The 22,261-nt window shown below is 35.7% G+C and overlaps 1 protein-coding gene across 8 annotated transcripts in view; it reads right to left on the bottom strand.

Moving 5' to 3' along the window:
• Positions 1-22,261, bottom strand: part of KCNK2 (potassium two pore domain channel subfamily K member 2) — a 159,907-nt gene that overhangs the window by 96,877 nt on the left and 40,769 nt on the right. For all 8 annotated transcript variants that reach the window (XM_060295229.1, XM_070043801.1, XM_030873015.2 and 5 more), the window contains exon 3: positions 16,425-16,542. In XM_060295229.1, coding sequence (XP_060151212.1) covers positions 16,425-16,542 — 118 coding nt within the window. The remainder of the gene's footprint in view (positions 1-16,424; positions 16,543-22,261) is intronic.

Raw genomic sequence — 22,261 nt, 5'->3', positions numbered from 1 at the left:
GGAGGACATTCATAATCTGAATTGCCAAGAAAGCTACACTATCTTTGATATGCAATAATTTTCCTCAATTGCAAACTCACTTAAATCTACCTTCAAGGATACTGAGGGTGGTATAGCACAGTGACTAAAACTGTAGCCTCTAGAGCCCAAATATCTGGGATTGAATTCTAGCTTTTCCACTCTGTCAGTGAGAAAACTACTAAAACCAAACAAAAAAACCCTGTGCCTCAGTTTCCCCATTTGTAAAGAGTAATGAGGATTATGTGATATACTACACATAAAGGACATGGTATGGTGCTTGGCACATGGCAAGCGTCAATGAGTATCAGCCGGCTAATGTTACTTTTCCAGCCATAAAGCATGGCTCAGGTACTACCAGTGGTGCTCTGAAGAAATGTCCACTGTTGAATGAAAACAATGGTGGTAAAAATGGTGATGCTCACGCTGACACTACTTTTCCCACTGAAACACGCTTAGAGTAAGGAGGAGTTGAGCCAATATTCTTTTTCATGCTTTTCATTGCGCAGATTATGCCATGGAACAAAAACAGCTATTTGATACCAATCAAATAATAGACGAAGCGCTCTATGTTACCGCAATTCACCGTTTACTGTCACAGCCAAGCAGGCATTGGCAACTATCGGGTATGTCATCCTTCATTAGCAAGTGGTAAACATAATAATTGGATCACGGCAAAGCCTGTTATTTTGGAGGAACTACTTCAACATCTCTCACGGGACTGATGGAAAGTATCTTGTCTGAGATGGCCTAGTATTTTTCTATATTCACAATATAAAGAACCACAAATTGAGAGGGAAAAGGCACCTGAAGTTTTTAAACAAAATCATAAAATGTAAGAATTGAAATGGCCAATGGAATTCTACCCCATCATTACACAAATATGGAAAGCTGAGACTAAGAAAATTGAAGTATTGGTAGTAATTAGGTAGCAGAGGTTGAAGAGACAAAATGCAAAGTTTTCAAATGTTGAATGTCCATATTTAATACAATTTAACATGAAATTATGGTGTAAGAACTATGCTTGTCTTGGCTATTACCTTGGGGCAGTAATTCAAAACTCATCAACTACTGTCAGTGTCAGAAAGGAAAAGAGAGAGAATGTGACAGCCAACCTACCTGAAAGATGTATAATTACCCAGATACTGAACTTAAGTGACGACAGCTGAAGCTAGGTCATTTAGATGAAAGAATACATCACCCAAACCATTAAGGGACATTGGTTAAACTCAATTTAAATTTAACATCCAACATCTTTTAAGATTCATCTCAGATATGAGATTAGATTTCCATGTGTTCTTTGAGTTTGACAAATTAAATATCTTCAAACTAATTTATTTGTGTATCTTATTTTTAAAAAAATACACTAAAAAAGAAAATTAAGGAGGTACATTTTCATGTTTAAAAGCTTCATACGCTCAGCATCAAGACAGTAAGGCCATTCAGTCTAAGTATCATACAAGGTTTTCTCACACATAGTAAAGGTAGATATACCTTGCTCAATTCAATATTTACAAGTAAAAAGTGTTGGAGGATCCATCAGAGCCCAGTGCTTTTCAAGCTGATTTTCTGCAAATTACTTGTACATTTCCCAAAGGTAACAATGGCATCATCCTTTCACCTAGAAAGGTAGAGTCTTGAAACTAAGTCCTTAACCATTAGGAGGGAGAGATGAACAAATACCATCAGTACACAAAAAATTTATGGTAAAACACATATACCTTGCTCTTCTCAACATATGACACAATACAGGTCAGAGGGTATGAATGCTGACCCTGCAGCCAAGCTCTGTGGGTTTAAAACCCCACTAATGCCACGTACTCACTGCATGACTCAGGCATGTTATTTATCTCAATGCCTCCCTTTGCTTATCCCAAGATGGGAAGAATGACAGCAACTCCCTTATAGGGTCGTGGCAAGGATGACAATGTTTGAATACGTACGTAAAGTACTGAAAAGAGTACCTGGTACATACTGTTATTTTTTTTTGCTATTATTATATTATTACACGAGGGACCATACAAAAGACAAATCTTTCAGTCCGATGCCACAATTTTCCTGACTTCTCAATGTCTCTTGGGTTTTATAGGTCTTACCAATCTACACCTCTTACATATTTCTGTCAAGGAAAGAACCATCAGAAGCTCAAATAATCCACCTCATAATAGTTGGTGACTCACTGATCATGTGCTATTAATTTTTATTGGTTCTGTCCTACCTAATGGAAATCTTTGCTTTATGTGGGTAATTTCCTTTGCTCTCTAGAATTTATTTTCCACAATTTCCCACAGATAGTAGAATATGTGCTCTAAGCCTTGGGACTAGGAGAAGATGGTGGGGAAAAGCCCATCCCCCAAACTCTGGGAACATTTGAACTGGAAAGATGTATAAAAGGAAATTAACACTGACTGAGAATCTACTATAAGGGCGGGACTGTGGTATCCTAGGCACTTTGGGTATATTTTCCTCAATTAATTCCCAAAGTAAAATTCTGGAAAAGATGTCTCAAAACTTATTTATACTAAGGCTCAGAAATGTTAAGTAAAACACACGTGAGCATTGAAAGTGACACAGTCAGAGTTTAAATGCACACCTATCTTACCTCCAAGCCTTGTCCTACTATGGAAACAGGCTGCCTGCTCTTGGATACATCCCACTACCCCTGCCCCACCATGGACAGACACATACACGCACAAATAGTTCCATTTTCTGTTTTATATATTTGGCATTCATAAGGTTTAATTTAAATGAAGGATTCCAGGGGTGGGGGACAGGGAAGGAGTACGAACATCACTGTTCCACACTACCTTGTATCCTTACTTAATTTCTTACACAGTCTCATTTGAGCCTGAAGTGAAACACGAACACAAAAAAAGATAATTACAAGGGCTTCCCTGGTGGCGCAGTGGTTGAGAGTCCGCCTGCCGATGCAGGGGACACGGGTTCGTGCCCCCATCTGGGAGGATCCCGCGTGCCGCGGAGCGGCTGGGCCCGTGAGCCATGGCCGCTGAGCCTGCGCGTCCGGAGCCTGTGCTCCGCAACGGGAGAGGCCACAACAGTGAGAGGCCCGCGTACCGCAAAAAAAGATAATTACGAGAAGGCCTGATCGTGCCCTAAATGTGAACCCTTAATACATTTTTCTCTTTTCTGTAATCTCTTCACAGCTACGAAGACTATCTCAGATTAAGTCCTTTACCCTAATTTCAGTCTATTAGAAAACCTAATCCTGGAATGCAAGTAAGAAATCAACAAGACACTCCTAAAGATAGCTCAGGACAACAGCTATAAAAATACTGTTTCCTTGTTTCCATAACAATCCAGAGCCTATAGATAGAGAATATGGAAGGATTTTCCACTCAGTAGAAGGAAGTGAACTGAAATGTACTAACTGGTAGCTAACTATACTTATGTTATCCTGCTGCTAAGCCTGCCCACATTGAATTAAGTGGAAAGAACTTCTGAGGCTCCCATTCACACTCTGTGTTCACAGTTTAGAAACACAAATCCAAAGTGAAAACAAGTAATATAAAAAACTGGAAAAGAAATATCATCTTTTAAACTCCTTTAAAATTGTGCCTTCCCATTCCCAGCCTATTTTCCTGGTCTAGTTTTTTTTTTCCTTTATCCAGTACCACTTTTTAAATTCTTATATTTGCATGCTTTTCTTGTTTTTGTTCTGTTTAATTTTTATTGAAATATAGTTGATTTACACTGCTGTGTTAGTTTCAGGTATACAGCAGAGTGACTCAGTTATACACATATATGTGTATGTGTGTGTGTGTGTGTTTGTGTGTGTGTGTGTATAGTCTTTTCCAGATTCTGGCTTTGTAGGCCATATAGCCTCTGTTGTACTATTCAACTCTGACATTATAGTGTGAAGGTAGCCAAAGACAATACTAAAACAAATTGATGTAGCTATAGTCTAATAATTATATAATAGGAGGAAGGCTGAGTTTTTAAAACCCAGAATGTCAGGAATGGGGATGGTAATACTCTAGTTTTCTAAAACATAACATTTCTTATCATGTTTACAGAAAACAATTCAGAATCTGCAGGAGTTTGGAAGAACTGAAAATATTTGACACTATAATATCACTCAGAGCTCAGCAGAAACATAAGATTTTCTTATTTTTAGAAATGTATTTTCACATGGTTGCTTTCTGAGCACTATACTCAGTTCTCTAAGCAGTTATTTAGTTGGCCAGCATCTACATGAGCATATTGCTATGATGTTTCTAATATGGTATTTTTTCTTAATTTTTGAAGTGCTACAAAATGTTACTATCAGTCTGAAAATTAAAACAGAAATTATTCAAGCCAATGGCTTTAAACCCTTTTGAGAATGACAGACCATTTTGAGAATCCGATATACATTTTGGGCCCTCTCTCCAGAAAAGAAGATTATAAGCCCTTGAGGGTTACCCTTCCAGAGGTTCACAGAAATTGAATCACAAAGCTCACTTCAGTCTTTACTGGACAATGAGGAAAAATGGAGAAATACAGAATATTCTTTTAAAATGATCAATTTTAACTGCACAGTAGCTAATTAAGCATTATGAAATATATTATCCTTTGAGTTTTCATAAAATCCTGGGAGATGGCAAGCACAGCTATTATTATTCACCTACTAGGAAGTCATTTGGACTATTCACATGAGGAAATAATTCAGAGAAGTTCAATGATCTGGTCAAAATCACACAGTGAATAATGTTAGAATCAAGACAAATCCAGGTCTTCTATTTACAAATTGTATTTTTTTCCTTGTTTTACACTCTTTTCTTTAGTCCAGTGGTCAGCAAACTTCACCTATAAAGGGCCAGATAGTAAAAATTTCAGCTTTGCATGCCATATAGCCTCTGTTGTACTATTCAGCTCTGCCATTATAGCGTGAAGGTAGCCAAAGACGATACTAAAGTAAATGGACGTAGCTGTGTTCTAATAATTATACAACAGAAAGAAGGTGGGATTTTGCCCACAGGGTCATAGTTTGCTGACCCCTGCATTATTTTGCTTGTACATCAAAAGTAAACTCAGTCGTTTAACTTACTTTCCTAAATGGTTTTACTGTTTTTGTATCATCGTGATAAGTGATCACTACTAAAATGCAGTTGGCCCTCCATATCCTTGGGTTCCATATCAGTAGAGTCAACCAACCATGGATCAAAAATACACAAAAGAAAAATTCCAGAAACTTCCAAAAAGCAAAATTTGAATTTGCCGCATGCTGGCAACTATTTCCGTACCATTTACGTTGTATTTACAATTATTTACACAGCATTTACATTGCTTTAGGTATTGTAATTAATCTAGAGATGATTTAAAGTAAATGCGAGGATATTTGTAGGTTATATACAATCACTATGCCATTTTATTTTTTTTAACATCTTTATTGGAGTATAATTGCTTTACAATGGTGTGTTAGTTTCTGCTGTATAACAAAGTGAATCAGCTATACATACACATATATCCCCATATCTCTTCCCTCTTGCGTCTCCCTCCCACTATGCCATTTTATATGACTTGAGCATCCATGGATTTGGATATCTGTGAGGGTTCTGGAATCAATTCGCCCTTGGATACCAAGGAGTGACTGTACTCTAAATGCTAATGGATCCCTGTATAATATCACCAGTGACAGCAAAATCTCTGCCAAGAAGCTAAAATTAGAATTTTATATATTGATTTTTATTTTCATTTTGAGATAGTTTCACTGATGAAACCACTGTATAGAGAGATAATTTTGGAGCACAATCTCCTTCACTAGCACAATATTAGATGTGAAAAATGAAAATCCTATTGCAGTGATGGAGTTAAGGAGACATAGTTTGAGAAAGCAAATTAAAATATAAACTATTTTACTTTATTTTATTATAATGTTTAATTTATATTATATGTTGCCTTAAAATATAAATTATATGTTGCCTTAAATATCTAAGAGATATATATATTCCACAAAATATTATATTTTATTATAATGTTACTTATTTTGTTGTAATGTTTAATTACTTTGTATATCAAATAACATTCAAGGAGGTATCTAATTAGTATATTTGTTTATGGAAGTTATTAGAGCTGTCACAAAATATCTTGGTTCTTCTGAGCATAAGGTAGGATAGCATCTCCCCACCTACACTCTTGAAGTTGGTCTGACCAACGTCACGTGAGTAAAAACAATATGTGCACGCATATGAAGCATGATTAGCCAGTGTTCAATTTCCCATGGTCTCCTTTTTTTTTTTTTTTTTTTTTGGTACACGGGCCTCTCACTGTTGTGGCCTCTCCCGTTGCAGAGCACAGGCTCCACACACGCAGGCTCAGTGGCCATGGCTCACGGGCCCAGCGGCTCCGCGGCATGTGGGATCTTCCCGGACCAGGGCACGAACCCGTGTCCCCTGCATTGGCAGATGGACTCTCAACCACTGCGCCACCAGGGAAGCCCTCCCATAGTCTCCTTCTTATGAGCAAGAACAATGGGCAGGGCCCTCCTGTTGACCCACACAGGTCGTACAATGTGATCAGGAAATAAACTTTTTATTTTGTAAAGTCAGCAAGATGTGAGGATCATTTACTACAGAAAATAACTTAGCAGATTCTAATATAGAGGCATAGATTTTTTTAAAAATCATATAGAAAAAAATTTATAAAAATATTAATTTTTATTCTATTCAACTAAGAGTAACACCTGTGTCATTATATATTATTCTGATGATCACATTTGGGATTATCTAGGTATCATTAAAATCAACTCATTTCATTAGGTCAAAACAAATTAACTAGATTAAGAAACTAGTCAAATCTAACACTTAGCATTTGTGAGAATAACTGGTTTGAGCAAACCTTAATTATGTGAAGGCAACATTATATATATTATAAGAATTAAAATGTGTGGATTAAAGCTTTAGGAAAGAATGTATTTTCTTTCTTTGTTAACATTAGTAATAGAAATAAGTGTAGTATAAATTTTAATAAAAATTACTTTAGTAACAAAATTAGCTTACTTTAAATTAGTATGCTGTGATTCAGTGTACAAGCTCTTTTTACATACATAACTTTATTTAACCTTCACAACAGTTCTGATTGTGAGAAACACTAGCCCCATGTGACAAATAAGAAAATTAAGGATAATAGAAGAACTGTGATTTGCTCAAGAATATAACCCTAGCCAGTAGCAAAGGCAGAAACCTAAACTTAAATTTTATGAAATGAAATCTGATGTTCCTTCTACTGACTCACTCCTTTGAAAAAAACAGGGAGCAATATTTTCATTCTAAGGTGCACTACGGAAGTACAACTAGGTTAAGTGTCTGCATGAATATGTACAGCACTTTATTAACTTGCAGTATAATATTTATTAGGAGGTCATGTCTACATCTATTTTTTATGCATCAAATGATATTAAAACAGAGTTTCCCAACAGTTAAAAAGATGATGTATGACATCTTTGTTAGTTTTATTAAGTAAGTAGGACATGAGCTGATCTCTCAGAAAAGGATTTACCATGAGAAGGAATTGTTAGTACAAATGAGTTATAATACTCACTATTTTATATTCATGTACATTCCATTGAGTGAATGGACCATAATTTACTAAAGCATAGCCTTTATGTGGGACAGTTTGAGTGGTTTCCATTTTTATATAGTATAAAGTACACTGGGATAAACATTGTCAAGTATATGGCATTTTTTAATATTTTGGATTATTTCCTTAGGATAGATTCCCAGAAGGAGAATTACTAGGTTAAAGGGTATGAACATTTTTATGACTCTTGAAACACACTGCCAAATTGCTTTCCAAAAAAAGGTTATATCAATTTACAATGCCACCAGCAATATAGGAAAGTGCCCTTCTCATAATATTCTCACAAGTATTTGGCATCATACAGCTTTTTTTTTTTTTTTTTGCGGTACGCGGGCTTCTCACTGTTGTGGCCCCTCCCGTTGCAGAGCACAGTCTCCGGACGCGCAGGCTCAGTGGCCATGGCTCACGGGCCCGGCCGCTCCGTGGCACGTGGGATCTTCCCGGACCGGGGCACGAACCCGTGTCCCCTGCATCGGCAGGCGGACTCTCAACCACTGCGCCACCAGGGAAGCCCCACACAGATTTTAGATTCATAAATTTTGTAGAATTATATATATATATATATATCTATCTTAGATTTTTAAGGTAACATATAGTTTAAATAACCTCCAATTTCTAATCTGTCCTTTAACTGTCTATGACGATTTGATATTTTTATAAGTCTATTTAGAATTATATGTGATGTATATTAATCTTTTTTCATAGTACAAACTGCTTTGTCTATTTTGATGTTTCAGCTTGGTGACTGCATGTGTATGTGTGTCAGGAAGCATACAGAGGATTCAATTTTTGTACCTGGTCAAATACATATTTTCTTCTGTGATTTTTTTTTCTGTTGGTTTTTAGCATAGCTTATCATAACTCATCTCTATCTATATTAAGTAATCAAATTATTCTAACTTTCCCAAGGAGTGATTTTTGAAAAACTTAACTCTTGAACTCAACTGTAATTTATGTTGATGTATAAGGCATGGTTCTAAGTGATCTTTTCCATGTTGGGAACTAGTTACCTCAATATCATTAACTGAATGATCCTTCATTTTTTTATGTTTTAGATGAAGTCTCATTTGTTATATATTAAATCACCTAATTCTTATTTAAAAAAACAAAGAACAAAAAACAGAGTTTTCATTAAGTTATCTACAGGTACCACTGAAATTACTTATTAAAACCTGCACTCTTTAAACAGGAGCTACTTAGGCTGATTATGATTTATTCCATACCCTTTCTTTCTTTTTCCTTCTCTTGCTGCTTGCCTTTGGAAATTTCACTCTTTGTTAGCATCTCCAGTAAGGGAAACTTAAGCTTAAAGAGGAGAGGTACAACCCATCAACCAAATTTGCCCACGTTTACTGTTTTTGCTTTAAAAGTAAAGTTAGAAGGGGAAGAAGTTTAAGATTAGTAATTAACATGCATTTTTTGATGACCTGTGACTTTCAAAAGTTCATAATATCAATATTTTCCCCAGTGGTACTTTAGAACCAAGAGATGGCTGCGTGGAATTCCTTTGTGTTTAGAATTAGTCATTATGTGCATCGTACCTTATGTGCATACAAACCACAATACTTACACATGGACCTAATTTGGCACAGGTACTACTTTTGTAAATACCATGTTATTTTTACAGTACCACGTAAATAACAATGCCAATTTTCCAAGAGTAAGATTGCACAAGTCTAGATTTTTTTTTTTAAAGGATTGGGAAGAAAACAAATATGTAGCATAATTACTAGCTTAAAGTAGACAGGCCCAGACAAATGTTATTACGTTTCTTCCCTATCAAATGCAATACTTGAGACAATTACAAAAATATTTTTCTAATAATCATCTCACCTAGTTTTAATCACATTCCGAGCAATATTTGCATATCTAGTGGTCAATCAGATGCTCTATAAAATCTATCATCTATGACAAACGTGCTGCATTTCATATAGTGGTTGGGAAGGGGGAAATGACAAGATTAAAAATAGATTCTGTATTTATTCAGGGCATGAACTTCATGACAATTCTTTGCTTCCAATTTTGGGGTAATTTCATGATCACATCATTTGACAGTGACTGATTTCCCGAAGATTAAAAATATGTTATCGCAAACTTTTCAAAAGTAGGCAAAAATATATAAAAGTATATTTTGTTACAGAATACAAGCAGTTCCTGCCTTGAACACACCCAACACGTGGATGACTACTATTGCAGATACCATAGCCAGCCCTCCTCTTACCGGCACTTCTGGGTTTTTTTATATCTATACTTTCTTGCTCTGCGTTCTACTACCAAATAATAATAATAATAATAAAAACACTGCCTCACTCCTGGGAAGATTACATCCTTAATGCTCCTAAATCCCTTTCCAACTAGCACAGGATTCTGAGTACTAAGTGCTCTGAATTAAACCTCTTTGTGCTGATTAACATACATATGTAATGAGAAAAGATTTGGAGTCTATAATACTATAATTATTATGCAATAATTCTGCTTTACTGCCTATCAAATATAATTTTGCACTCTGCAATCTTAACTACCGTTCAGAAGGCATTTTCTCTGAAGAATAAATGCATTTTAACTTAGAAAATAAACCTATGTGAAGGTTCTTCTGAATGGTAGGAATTGATGTTAATATCCTGAGATAGGTTTTATTTTCATTGATTTTAGTGGATGGGAAGAGAAACAGAGCATCAAAGACCCAAAACAATTTCTTAATTTCAACTTCTGTATTTCAGCTGCACAACACCAGAAGTACAGATTTTGGAAAAAGAATTATCTACTTTAACAAACCGGCATAAAGAAAAATGCAATGAGATTGTGGAGTCAGAGCTGGAAGTCACCTTGCAAGATTACCTGCCTTTTAAGCTGCCTGAAGGAAGCTCAATGTTTCCAAAATCCAATATGCAGTTCTCAGAGAACAGCCAAGAGACCAGTGAAATGCCATAGAATTACGAGTCTACCAAATTAATAAGATAGCACCCAACACCCAGCGCTGCAATGACATCATCCCCCGGGAAAATGCTGACTGTCAAATTCTACACCACTGCTTCAAGTCTGTTCATTTCCGAGTTCAGACAGTGGTTTCACGAGATTACAAAATTGAACAAAAAAGATCTTACACCTTTTCCCTCACCTTTTAAGTTATAGCTTTTTTACCAACAGAAAGGTCCTAGACTCTCTGCTAAAGATATGCATAGGCTTTACAGTTTTCAATAGAGCCTTGGCATTTCCAAAATTGACCTCTTCTTTTTATCTGGAACTGTTTGTTAAAACTTTAACTTTTTTCCCTGTTTTTTTCTAATCTTTCTTTAATTTTTCCCCCGTTTTCTAATGCATAATTAAGCATTATGCTAAACAGGTAAAATAAGAGTTGGCAGAAAATCTGTGACCATTGTCATAACAGCTTCAGCAATTCAATAATTCAATCTAGGTAAAAGGAAACTGAAAGTCCCAGTGGCTGATTCAAAATACAGAAAAACTAAACATAGAAACTATATACCTGAATCCAATCTCTATAACTCAAGGAGTGGAAAACAAGAGTGCTTTGTAAATACGAGAAATGTTACTCCAAGGAAATGTTTTCCATAAGACCTAACATGATGCTTGGGGATCTTAAAGTTGCTGTAGACCACAGTGGTGTCTTGTTATTTGCATTCTGACACTCAGAGATCAGGATGATTCAGTGATAAGCTTGGGCAAATCCGGTCCCTGGCATTCCGATTTACTTTCCACTGGGGAAAACTTTATTATATTTTAATGCCTTCAGGGAATAAAATCACCTTACATCTTATTCTAATCTTTAAATTGACCTCAAAATAGAATACAGTTTTCCATTACATCATTTTTGCCAACTGCCTTTCCTAGAGTTTAAATGATTTCTTATTAGCTTTAAAATAAAATTTAAAACACTAACCCTGCCCCCACCCACAGCCCCATTCTCAGAGATAAGTGTATCTCCATCCATAAAGTCTCTTTTTAAGATCATGCATCCGTCCACTTTTCATTCTCCTCACGGCCACCTCCGTAGTTCAAGTCAACATCTTCTCCCATATGGAGTAATAAAATAACCTTCTCATTCGCCTTCCTGCTTTCCGTGTTGCCCTCTGAACAGCAGCCTGAGTCACATCAGGACTCCCTTCTGCTTAAATCTTTCAGTGGCTTCTCACTGAATTGAGGATATTGTCATGACCTACCAAGTCCTACATCCGCTGGCCCCTGTTCATCTTGCTAACCTCGCTTCTTCTTTGCCATGCTGTGCCCTCTGCCTGAACTCATCTGTGCACTCTTCTTTCCCTGGCTGATTTCTTTTCATCCTTTAGCCTTCCGCTTAACTGTCACCTGCTCTGAGAGCTCTTGAATCAGTCTGCTTTAGAGCACCTGCCACTCCCTGCTCTGGCTCCACTACCTACTCTTGACCACGTACATGAACTTCTTGTAGAACATTTACTGCCATTGATAATGGTCTTGTTTTCAAGTGCACTGACTGATTGTTGGGTCTCCTCAACCCCAATGTGAGCTCCGGAGGGAGCCTGTCCACCTTGTCTTTCTAGTCTGTCTGAATTAAAGAATAAACCAACAAATAAAAATTGAGGTGGAAAAATGACTAAAATGAAGCTTCCTAATATAACACCATGTATAACATCTTGGCCATTTTTTTAAACTCCTTTTTCTTCACAGGATCAACTAGGACTGCTTATGAACTACCAGCCTGCTGCCTAGATATTCATTTCATTTCAATAGTCAACATTTAGATGCCTCTCTCTTTGTTGTATTAGTCACCAAGGCCTGTTGATTCCCGCATCTAATTATTTCAACCTTTTGTCCTAATCTCATCTTTCAACATCAACTCCAGTCCTCCCAGTCAATACTCTCACTCCCCTTCTGTGGATCACAGAAATGGTCTCCTAACTGTTCCCTCACCGTCAGTCTCCACATATCCTTTTCCTGACAGATGCATCTTCTAATGTCACTTTTAACCTGTCACTTCGCTTTCCAAAAAAATCCATGTTCTTAGTACAGCAGGTCCAAAATTCTCAAAAACCAAATTATATTCAACTGTATTCTTCCCATGTGAATCAGTCAATAATATTTCCCATTACTCCTCTAAACAATTCCTCTGGTCTACTCAAATACTTACTTTTCTATCCTTGAAATAAGTCAGGCTCGTTCTCCCTTGGTGTTTTAGCTTAGCTATCTCACAGACTGGGAGGCTTTTTCCCCTCCATCAGTCTAAACAAAAACATTTTCTTCAAAGCACAGTTCAAATCCAACTTCTCTAATTAAGCTTTTCCTCCCCATTCCAGCCCACATGTTCTTTCCTTTTTCTCAATTCTTATAGCACTGAAACCACTGTTCCATGTAATATTTGATTATACAAGACCTATTTTTGTTATTATCCCATTATTTCCTAATTGTAAGTTTTATCTCCCAAATTTGATTGCAAACAAGGACTGTGTTCTTATTTCCTTTTATTCTCCCAGCAGTGGCAAAAGTAGCATAGATCCAATAGGAGCTACTACATTGACTTAATGATTTACATGGTTCTAAAGATGAATCCCTTCAACTACAAACAACAATTTTAGATGACCTGTAATTCCTAAACAGACCATATTCTCTCTTACCCCTAATCTTTCCCACATGAACCCCTGATGCCTGGAATGTTCCCATTCTACCTTTATTCATCTGGGAAATTCCTAATTCTTTTTCCAATCTCAAATAGGACATTTATCAAGGAAAGGGAAGTATTCCTTGCTCCTTTTTTACCCACCCACCTACCCCAGTATCTATGTACAATGTCACTCCTATACATTCCCACTGAATGCTCTTAAGCCATAGGACCTGGCATACTATATTGTAAATGACTGTCTGCCCACGGGCCTCCCTGACTGGTCTGTGTGCCACCCAGGCTCAAGTAATTTATCTTTTATCTTTATAGTAGCAGACTGATCATGTTGTATTATTTTTTAAGTAAATGAACAAACAAAAGAGTTAGTAATGAAGCCTGTTTAAAGAGCTAAGAATTTAGTGTAATGTTATCAATTTAGTGTTATGTAATTTCCAACGAGGTACACTTCATATCATTTAGAATCCCCATTTGTTTTTAATTCCAAAAATAATTATTAAGCACCCACTACGTGTCAGGCACTGGGGATACAGAAAAGACTCAAACACATAAAAATCCCAGAACTTGCATCTTATTAGGTGCGATAAGCAGTGGAGTATGGTGTTTGCTCTGAATGAGCTGGCATCCAGAGAATATTTCTGAGCAGAAGGTTTCTTTCTACATGGATGCTGGCACTGAGATGATGCTGGCTTGGACCAAAATGGTGGCAGTTTGAATGGTGAGCAGTAGTTAAATTATAGATCTACTTTAAAGGCAGAGCCAACAGGACTCACTGATGAACTGGAAGCAAGGAATAAGAAAAGAATAGTCAGGAATGGATGTTAGTCTGTGCAACTGTGAAATGGAATTTGTGAAGGGCTTGGAAGGGTGTGATTTTGAAAACAGTGTGTAGATATATGAAGAGATTCTCTAAAATTAGTTCTTAAATTTTAATATTCTACTTTGTATAACTGAACTTCTCTTGGGCATATTTCTAATGAATAATAAGGGTCACTTTGGCTTCTTAGACAAATTGTTAACACTGAGTAGAAAAATCTGGGACAGTTCAGCCAATGCAGCTCCATGAAGCACTGCCTGTATCAGGCACCCTACAAGAGCAACTGCAACTTTTTCTCCCAGACTGTCTCAAGTTCTATTTTTTAAACAACAGTGTAGCTTAGTGCTAGAGGTTACAATTTCTATGATTTCTATAAACCACTTCAAAGATCATACAATTATTATCATTAGCAATATTAATAATTACACTTTGAATTTTATTAAATAATGACTGGATATCTCTCAAATGGAGACTTATGAAAGAGGCCAAAATTTGTACCTCGCCCTAGACCATAATCTAGTCCAAGGTCCTAGGAGATGGCCTTGACCTAGAAGTAGAAGACCATGGAGTAAATGTCGGTGACCTAGAATGACTTAATCCACCGAAGACTGAGATAGAACAGTAAGAGATTTGGGCTGTCAGGCTGCTACCTAAACAACCTAAATAATCAGCTACTGTGCTTAATGGCTATAATTTGGGGGTAAGGCTGGTAATAACGGTTTATTTTTTTCATGTGTTGAAGTATATGTCTGCAAAACTTACTGAATTTGGGATTCAAAAAATGAGACTGTTTATAAACATAGGATGCAACACTAAGTCTGTATAATGACTTAAGTCTCTTGGAGAATAATTTAGTGGTGGTCATGATGAGTTATAACGTGGACATTTGAGTTTTCATTGGGCAGAAACAAACCATTCTCACTCAGTCTGTGAGCTTTTTTTTCCTTCCAGACTCTAAGAAGTTTACACAATAAACAGTTATTTCCATAGTAGAAATGGCCAAGATGTCTAAGCTCCAAAGTTAACCTGTTATTATGGTTAAATATCAAGGTTGCCATTCTTCCAGATTTTCGCAGCCACACAACTTTTGACCTAGCTGATGGAGATGTAAGAGTAAACACAGCTCTTTGACTTCTTAACAAAGGCAAAAATCAACATGCTAAGGTATTTATTTCACTGGCAAGTGTTCCAGCACAAAGAGGCATTACAGTGGATTCACATAATGACAGGACACTACAAATTCCTCTCAAAGGAAAATTCTAAGCAAGAGTTCATCCATAAATTGTCCATGTTCACTTATTTAGGACTTTGATATAAGGTACTCATTTGAAAACTGTATACACTTCATAATCTATCAATGACATCGAAGAATAAAATTAAAACTTTTAGAATCGTAATTCACACACCCAAATCAGAGGTCAAGCCCATGAGAGGAAATCTCATTCCAAGCATGTGTGGAAGGGGAGAATTCCCTTTGCACACATATTTTGTTCATAATTGTGATGAGTCAATTTCCTTCTCTTTATTGAAAATTATGCTTTAAACCCACCTCCTTCCATGAAACAAGCAGCTGTAATTCCTCCCAATCCTCACGGCATGGCAAGCATGGCTTTCACTATGGGGTCTGCATTTATATCCTCTGGATATCTCTTGGGCACTGAAGGACTAACTAACAGAAGAGAAGTCATCTACTTGTACCCATTCTGCTGCCTAGTGGGTGCTGAGTGGATGCACAGTCAATCCCAAAAAAAGAGACCGTGTTCCACTGTGACCCTTTTTAGCAGTATGACACACAACATGATTAAAAGATAAAAGGTCAAGGGCTTAAACTTTCATTTTTTTGTAATCTTAGTATTTCAGTGTTAATTTTTTATATATTTGTGTTATTAGAAAAACATAATGCATGAAAAAGGCCTGAAATAATCATAATAGACAAGTATATAAAATAGGAACAATCTGTTCAAATGCAGAGTTAAATTTTACAAGTTGAAGAACGTGATATCAAATAAGAACTTCATGAAAAGAATGTCAAAATTGTACTCAAATCGTTTCTTTCTGTACTAAAGAATCAAAGATGCAGGAAATTTTTAAACTACTTGTCCCCCCCCAAAAAATCACCATTTCAAGCTATTTCCTGATGTTCTTATCCTTTAGTCAAATGACTCAAATGAACTGCTCTCGAGTTTCATATGGATTTTAAACAACTCAGTATTCTGAAACAATAACTCATTTCCATCATTCCTTTGTTCAAACCTTTAAACTCTCTTTTCAAAATCAATTTACTGAAATCTAGTTTTCTACCTTAAGTAGACCATTTTGACCAACTGTAAAAAAAATTCAAACAAGTGAATTTTAGCTCACAAGCTGTACCAAAATTAAAAAACAAAATAAGTTGTCTCCTACCTATGGTTGTAATAACAGTGCCAGCAAAGAAGAAGGAACTTCCCAAATCCCAGTGACTGATTTGATTGGAGGTGTTTCCTAAAGGTATAATCCCTGCATTTATTGCTGCCACTATTTGCTGCAAGTTTAAAAAGAAATTTATCAGTACACATGAATCACATGGAGGCATCAAACAGTATATATTCCACCCCAGACGACCAGTTAGACAAAGAGCATCAATTCTGAGGTTTGCTTTTCCATTTAAAGTATACAATAGAGGTTAAAACTTTACACTAAAGAATGCAATACATTAAATTATAAGAAAACTATATTTGATATCGAGTGAATGAATCTGCATAAAGCTTATCATATTGTGTTATGATATGCATTCATATCATCATCCAGTACCATATTTAGCAACTTATTTGAATTAACCACTAAATATAGCAATAATTTTTAGTAAGCACCACAGAGTTAAAATATCAGATTGCAAACTACAATTTAAATACTATATAATAGCTTCATCAGAAAAACGAGTATTTCCAAAGTGCTAGTCATTTTGAATGGTAAGCATAGGTATCCAAGCCTGGGTTGTGTACAGCAGTAGAGAGTATAATATCAGTAAGGTCCAACAAAACAGGCTAAAATGACAAGGAACAGACAACAGCACTTCATCATCAAGCTTGAGTCGGTTCATTTATATCGAGATTCTTAGAATCTCCACAGAGTTTTCAAAATTCTATGACAATGAGTATCATCAATGACCTGTAGATGACAGTCAACAATATTCATATAGGAACACTAGAATCTGGATGCTGCCTTGAGTAGTACTGGGAGACAGACAGCAAGATGAGATTATAATCCCTTCTCAATCATCAGATGTTAGGGAGGGAAGAGGGAGCTCCAGAAACACAAACATAGGAGAGAATAAGTTAGGAGAAATTGTGTAGTAAAAGAGAGACATATCGATGGTGGCAAAAGACATTTCTGTTGGAAATACAGTTTTTAAATCTTTATCACTTAATTTCCAGATTTTAAAATTGGAAGGACCTTCATTTGACAGGCAAGGAAATGAAAGACCAAGAAAGGTAAAGTGACTTGTTTAAAGTTATATAGTTTATTAGCAAATGGACAAAAACTACACTGTGAAAATGGAGGCACTATCTGAAGTTAATGACATGTAAATGACATGTAAGTTAAGGACAGTAACTATCTGAAGTTACTGTCAGATGTAAAAGAACAGGTAATCCGGAGCTGAAATGCAATATAAAATCTCGTCTGACTCGTCTTAAACTACAAATTGCAACTTCAATAGTTAATTGAATTGTAATGTTTTTATTTACTTTAACAATGATATATATTCATTATTTTAAAAACTTAGGAAAATACAGCAAGGCACAAAGAGGATAATAAAAATTTTTCATCATTCCAGAATTCAGAGACAACCACTGTTAATGTATTAAGGTATCTACTCCTGGCATTCTGCTACACATTTTACATAACTGGATTTATGAACTATATGAAATGTATTCTCTATTTTTATTTAATCTTATTCTATATGCGGTTTTCCTTGTCATTACCATATTTACTTAATCATTGCCCAATATGTAGACATAAATGCTGTTCTAAAATTTGTCTTATTATAATAAGTGCTGCTATGAACACATTTGCATATAAATATTTTTTCATTTCTGAATATTTTTGTGGGAGAGATTGCTAGAAATAAATTTGCCACATTGAAGATTACGAATATCTTAAAGCACTTGATGTATAGTAGCAAGTAGCTATCCAAGAAGGTTGTTACAGTTTATAGTTGCCCCCAGCAATTTACAAATACTTAGCAATACTACTACCTCTGGTATTAATGTCTTATCTTTACTGAACTGATAAGAATTGTTTACATTTACGTATCCTTTAGTGAGTGAAGTTGAACACTAATGTTTCCTTTATCATATATTAAATGCACACGAATACGCATATATACACATATATGCACAACACACAATGAAGCTGGTTTTGAGATAACTGATTATCTGACTCTCTACTGTAAATATAATATCAGATAAGGCAGGTCTCCCTGATTATCCTTCTTTGAAAAATGTTTTTTTGCAGTTACTAACCTATTATTCTTGCATAAACTTAGGAATCATGTAGTTAAATTTTATAGAAATTTTCATTTTCACAGGTTTAATATATTTCTGTTGTTTGGATATATGTGAAATCTATAAATTAATTAAGAAAAATGAGCACTATTATAATAGTGAAACTTCCCATCGAAGAACATGGTGTGAATCTCCATTTACTGAGTCTCCTTTCATATTCTGAAATAGACCATTTTTTGTTATACTCCACATAGGACTGTAAGGTTATTTTTAGATATTTTACTTTTTTTCCATTCTATATTATAACTGGTTATTGCTGTTGTATACACAAGTATATATTGCCCATTCTTTGAGCCAGCAACTTTCAAATTTTTTTTATCTCAGAACCACTTTACGGTCTCAAAAATTATTGTAGACATCAAGGAGCATTGGAATGTGAGTTATAACTATTGATATTTATATTGTTGAATTTCTAACTTTCAAAATGTTTTGATTAATTCATGTAAAAATTACAATAAGCCCATTATATGGTAAAATAAGTTAACATACTTTTATGAAAAATAATTATGTTTTCCAAGGCAAAGATTTAGTGAGAAGAGAGGCATTGTTTTAGAATTTTATAAATCTCTTAAATGCCAGGCTTAAAAGAAAACAGATTCTAATATATGCTTCTGCAACCAATCTGGAAAACAGTATGGCGAGTCCTCAAAAAATTAAAAACAGAACTACCATACAATCCAGCAACTCCCCTTCTTGGTATTTATCCAAATAACATGAAAAACATTAATTCAAAAGATATGCACCCCTATGTTCAGTGCTACATTATTTACAATAGCCAAGACATGGAAGCAACCTAAGGATCCACCAATAGATGGATACATATATAATGGAATATTGCTCAGCCATCAAAAAGGATGAAATCTTGCCATTTGTAACATGAATGGACCTAAAGGGTATTATGTTAAGTGAAATACATCAGACAGAAAAAGACAAAAACCATATGATTTCACTTATATATGAAGTCTAAAAAACAAAACAAACAAAGCAAAACATAAACTCATAGATACAGAGAACAAACTAGTGGTTGTCAGAGGGGAAAGGGCAGGCAGCTGGGTGAAATAAATAAAGGAGATTAAGAGTACAAACTTCCTCATCAAATAAATAAGTCACAGGAATGTGATACATGGCAAAAGGAATATAGTCAATAACACTGTAATCATTTTGTATGGTACAGAAGGTTACTAGGTTTATCATGATGATTATTCTGTCAGGTATTTAAATGTTGAATCACTATATTGTATACCTGAAAATAACATAATACTGTAGGTCAACTGTACTTTAATTAAAAAGTATATTTTTATAGACATTTCTTCAACACATTCATTTATTCAAAAAAATATTTATCAATTTTTTATGGTGCTAGACAATGGGAAAACAACAGAGAAGTAAAAACATGGGTGGTATAGAGGAGAAAAGATAAGGCATGTCTTTAGAGTCCACCCAATTAAGTAAAATTATTTTATTTAGTAGAAGCAAGCTAATTCCTCCAACAATTGACCTAATAGCCTCCATAGCTAGCATCATCATTTTAGCCTATCCTTTTGCTTGTCAGTGATGAGGTTCAGCATTATCCAGACATTTGGATAAGTTCCACAGATTATTTAAACCCGAAAGAAGCAAATGTAGACTTAGAGACAGTAATGTCTGGCAATGTGTGGGTTGTAAACAGTTATCACAGAGCTGTGATTATTGCAACAGAGGCTTGAGATGGAACCAGGAAAATGTCAAATCACTATGAGAATGAGTCTACCGTGAGGTCCTTTCTCTGGAAGATTCTTGTAAATTTATATTTTTAAAGAGGATTATTTATTTATCTATCTATTTATTTATTTGGCTGTGTTGGGTCTTTGTTGCTGTGTGCAGGTTTTTCTCTAGTTGTGGAGAGCGGGGGCTACTCTTCATTGTGGTGCGCGGGCTTCTCATTGCGGTGGCTTCTCTTGTTGTGGAGCACGGGCTCTAGGCACACAGGCTTCAGTAGCTGAGACACGTGGGCTCAGTAGTTGTGGCTCATGGGCTCTAGAGCACAGGCTCAGTAGTTGTGGCACACGGGCTTAGTTGCTCCGCGGCATGTGGGATCTTCCCGGACCAGGGCTCGAACCTGTGTCCCATGCATTGGCAAGCGGATTCTTAACCACTGCATCACCAGGGAAGCCCTATTTTATATTTTTGTACGAGGTCCCCTGGTCAACATCCACAGGAAATTGGATGCCCTTGACAAGTACACTGACAGATCTAAGAGTCCCTACAATTTCAACGTCAATTCAGGCCATCAGAGCACTTAAAAAATGTCTTCATGAGAACTGTTTCTGTATGTGCCATATTATGTGATTAAAGTAACAATCACTTCACCTGTAATAAAAATTCACCTTTCCACTAACTGTAACTTTTGTGGACAATCGAGTCATGTTCACAATTTATGAATAAGTTGAATTTTTTAGGTTAGGGTAAAGAGAATGTGGGATCCTAGGCATTTAATCCCGAAGTACTGATTAAGGGAGGACTTCCAAATTTAACATACAATAGAAATAGTACAAAATACCCTTGATTGGATTCACACTCAATTTTTGCTTTTCAGTTAATTGACAATCATAGAATGTGCATTAAGGAAAGGCAATTGCACACACGATTCTAGTCAAGAATAGGAGCTTAAACTTAAGAAATAGAGCTCTGAGAGGCTTATAGTCCTAGAGAGGATAAAGGATAAATTACTCATAAAAGTAATTATAAAAAATCTTGGGTTTTCATGACAATGATGCCTTTAGAATCAAAGTTCACTGAGTTCTAATGTGAAGTTGTGTATTCTTGAATTGTAAGAAGTTTCTGTCTCAATGTCTTCTGGTGTTTTGGAACTATATCGAGCTTTAACACCGAACAACAGTAAGACACACTTATTTGTAATTGTGAGAGACTAGTATACCCTTGGAACTCAAGGCAATCAATGACAATCATGAAAATGTTCCTGTGTGTCCAATGCCTAGGAACAACTTTAGCATGTGTTATAAAGTACTTGACTAGCTATTTTTTCATTGAAGGAAAAGATATTATAAAGTAAGTAACCCCGGGGTTAGGCCTGAAGAATATATTATTTTCAGTGTAGGTTATATTGTGGATCTTAAAATACAAGTTCTGATTTCATGTTTTTTTTTCCCTTTGCTCAGATGCTCAGATGTTCATGTTCACCAGAACAATACAGACTGTTCTGAATGCCTTCCATGAATTCCTCCTCGTTAACATCATAACCAAGATTTCATTAAAATATGCTATCATACCCATAATCCTAAAAGTAGGGTCACATTAATAATTTGAAAATTTTAAGTGATATAAGAATTCTAAACTGCAGGTACAAGGCACTGGCATCTAACTGGGCTACATCAAAGATGTATGTGTAACTGGTTCAATGACAACTTCTTTTAACTGGATATTTAAGACTGATCTCATTTCTTCTCCTCTGAAAAAGGACCTTATTTCAAATAACTTGATATAGTAGCTAAATCCAATTATAATTATACTGATATCTGTATAATTATACAGTTCCTCAAAGAGGAACAAGTATTCTCTTGCCAAATTTCTATAAGACACAATTTTGTATCTTTTTTGGTCACTGTTTCCTTGTGGAAGAACTAATTTCATCCTGAGTGGAGGCTAGCCTTTAGGAAAGAAGTCAAATCACACATTCACAACACTGCATCTGACCAT

The sequence above is a fragment of the Globicephala melas genome, chromosome 1, assembly GCF_963455315.2.
Source record: "Globicephala melas chromosome 1, mGloMel1.2, whole genome shotgun sequence".
Taxonomy (NCBI): domain Eukaryota; kingdom Metazoa; phylum Chordata; class Mammalia; order Artiodactyla; family Delphinidae; genus Globicephala; species Globicephala melas.
This window is presented reverse-complemented; position numbering and strand designations above follow the sequence as displayed.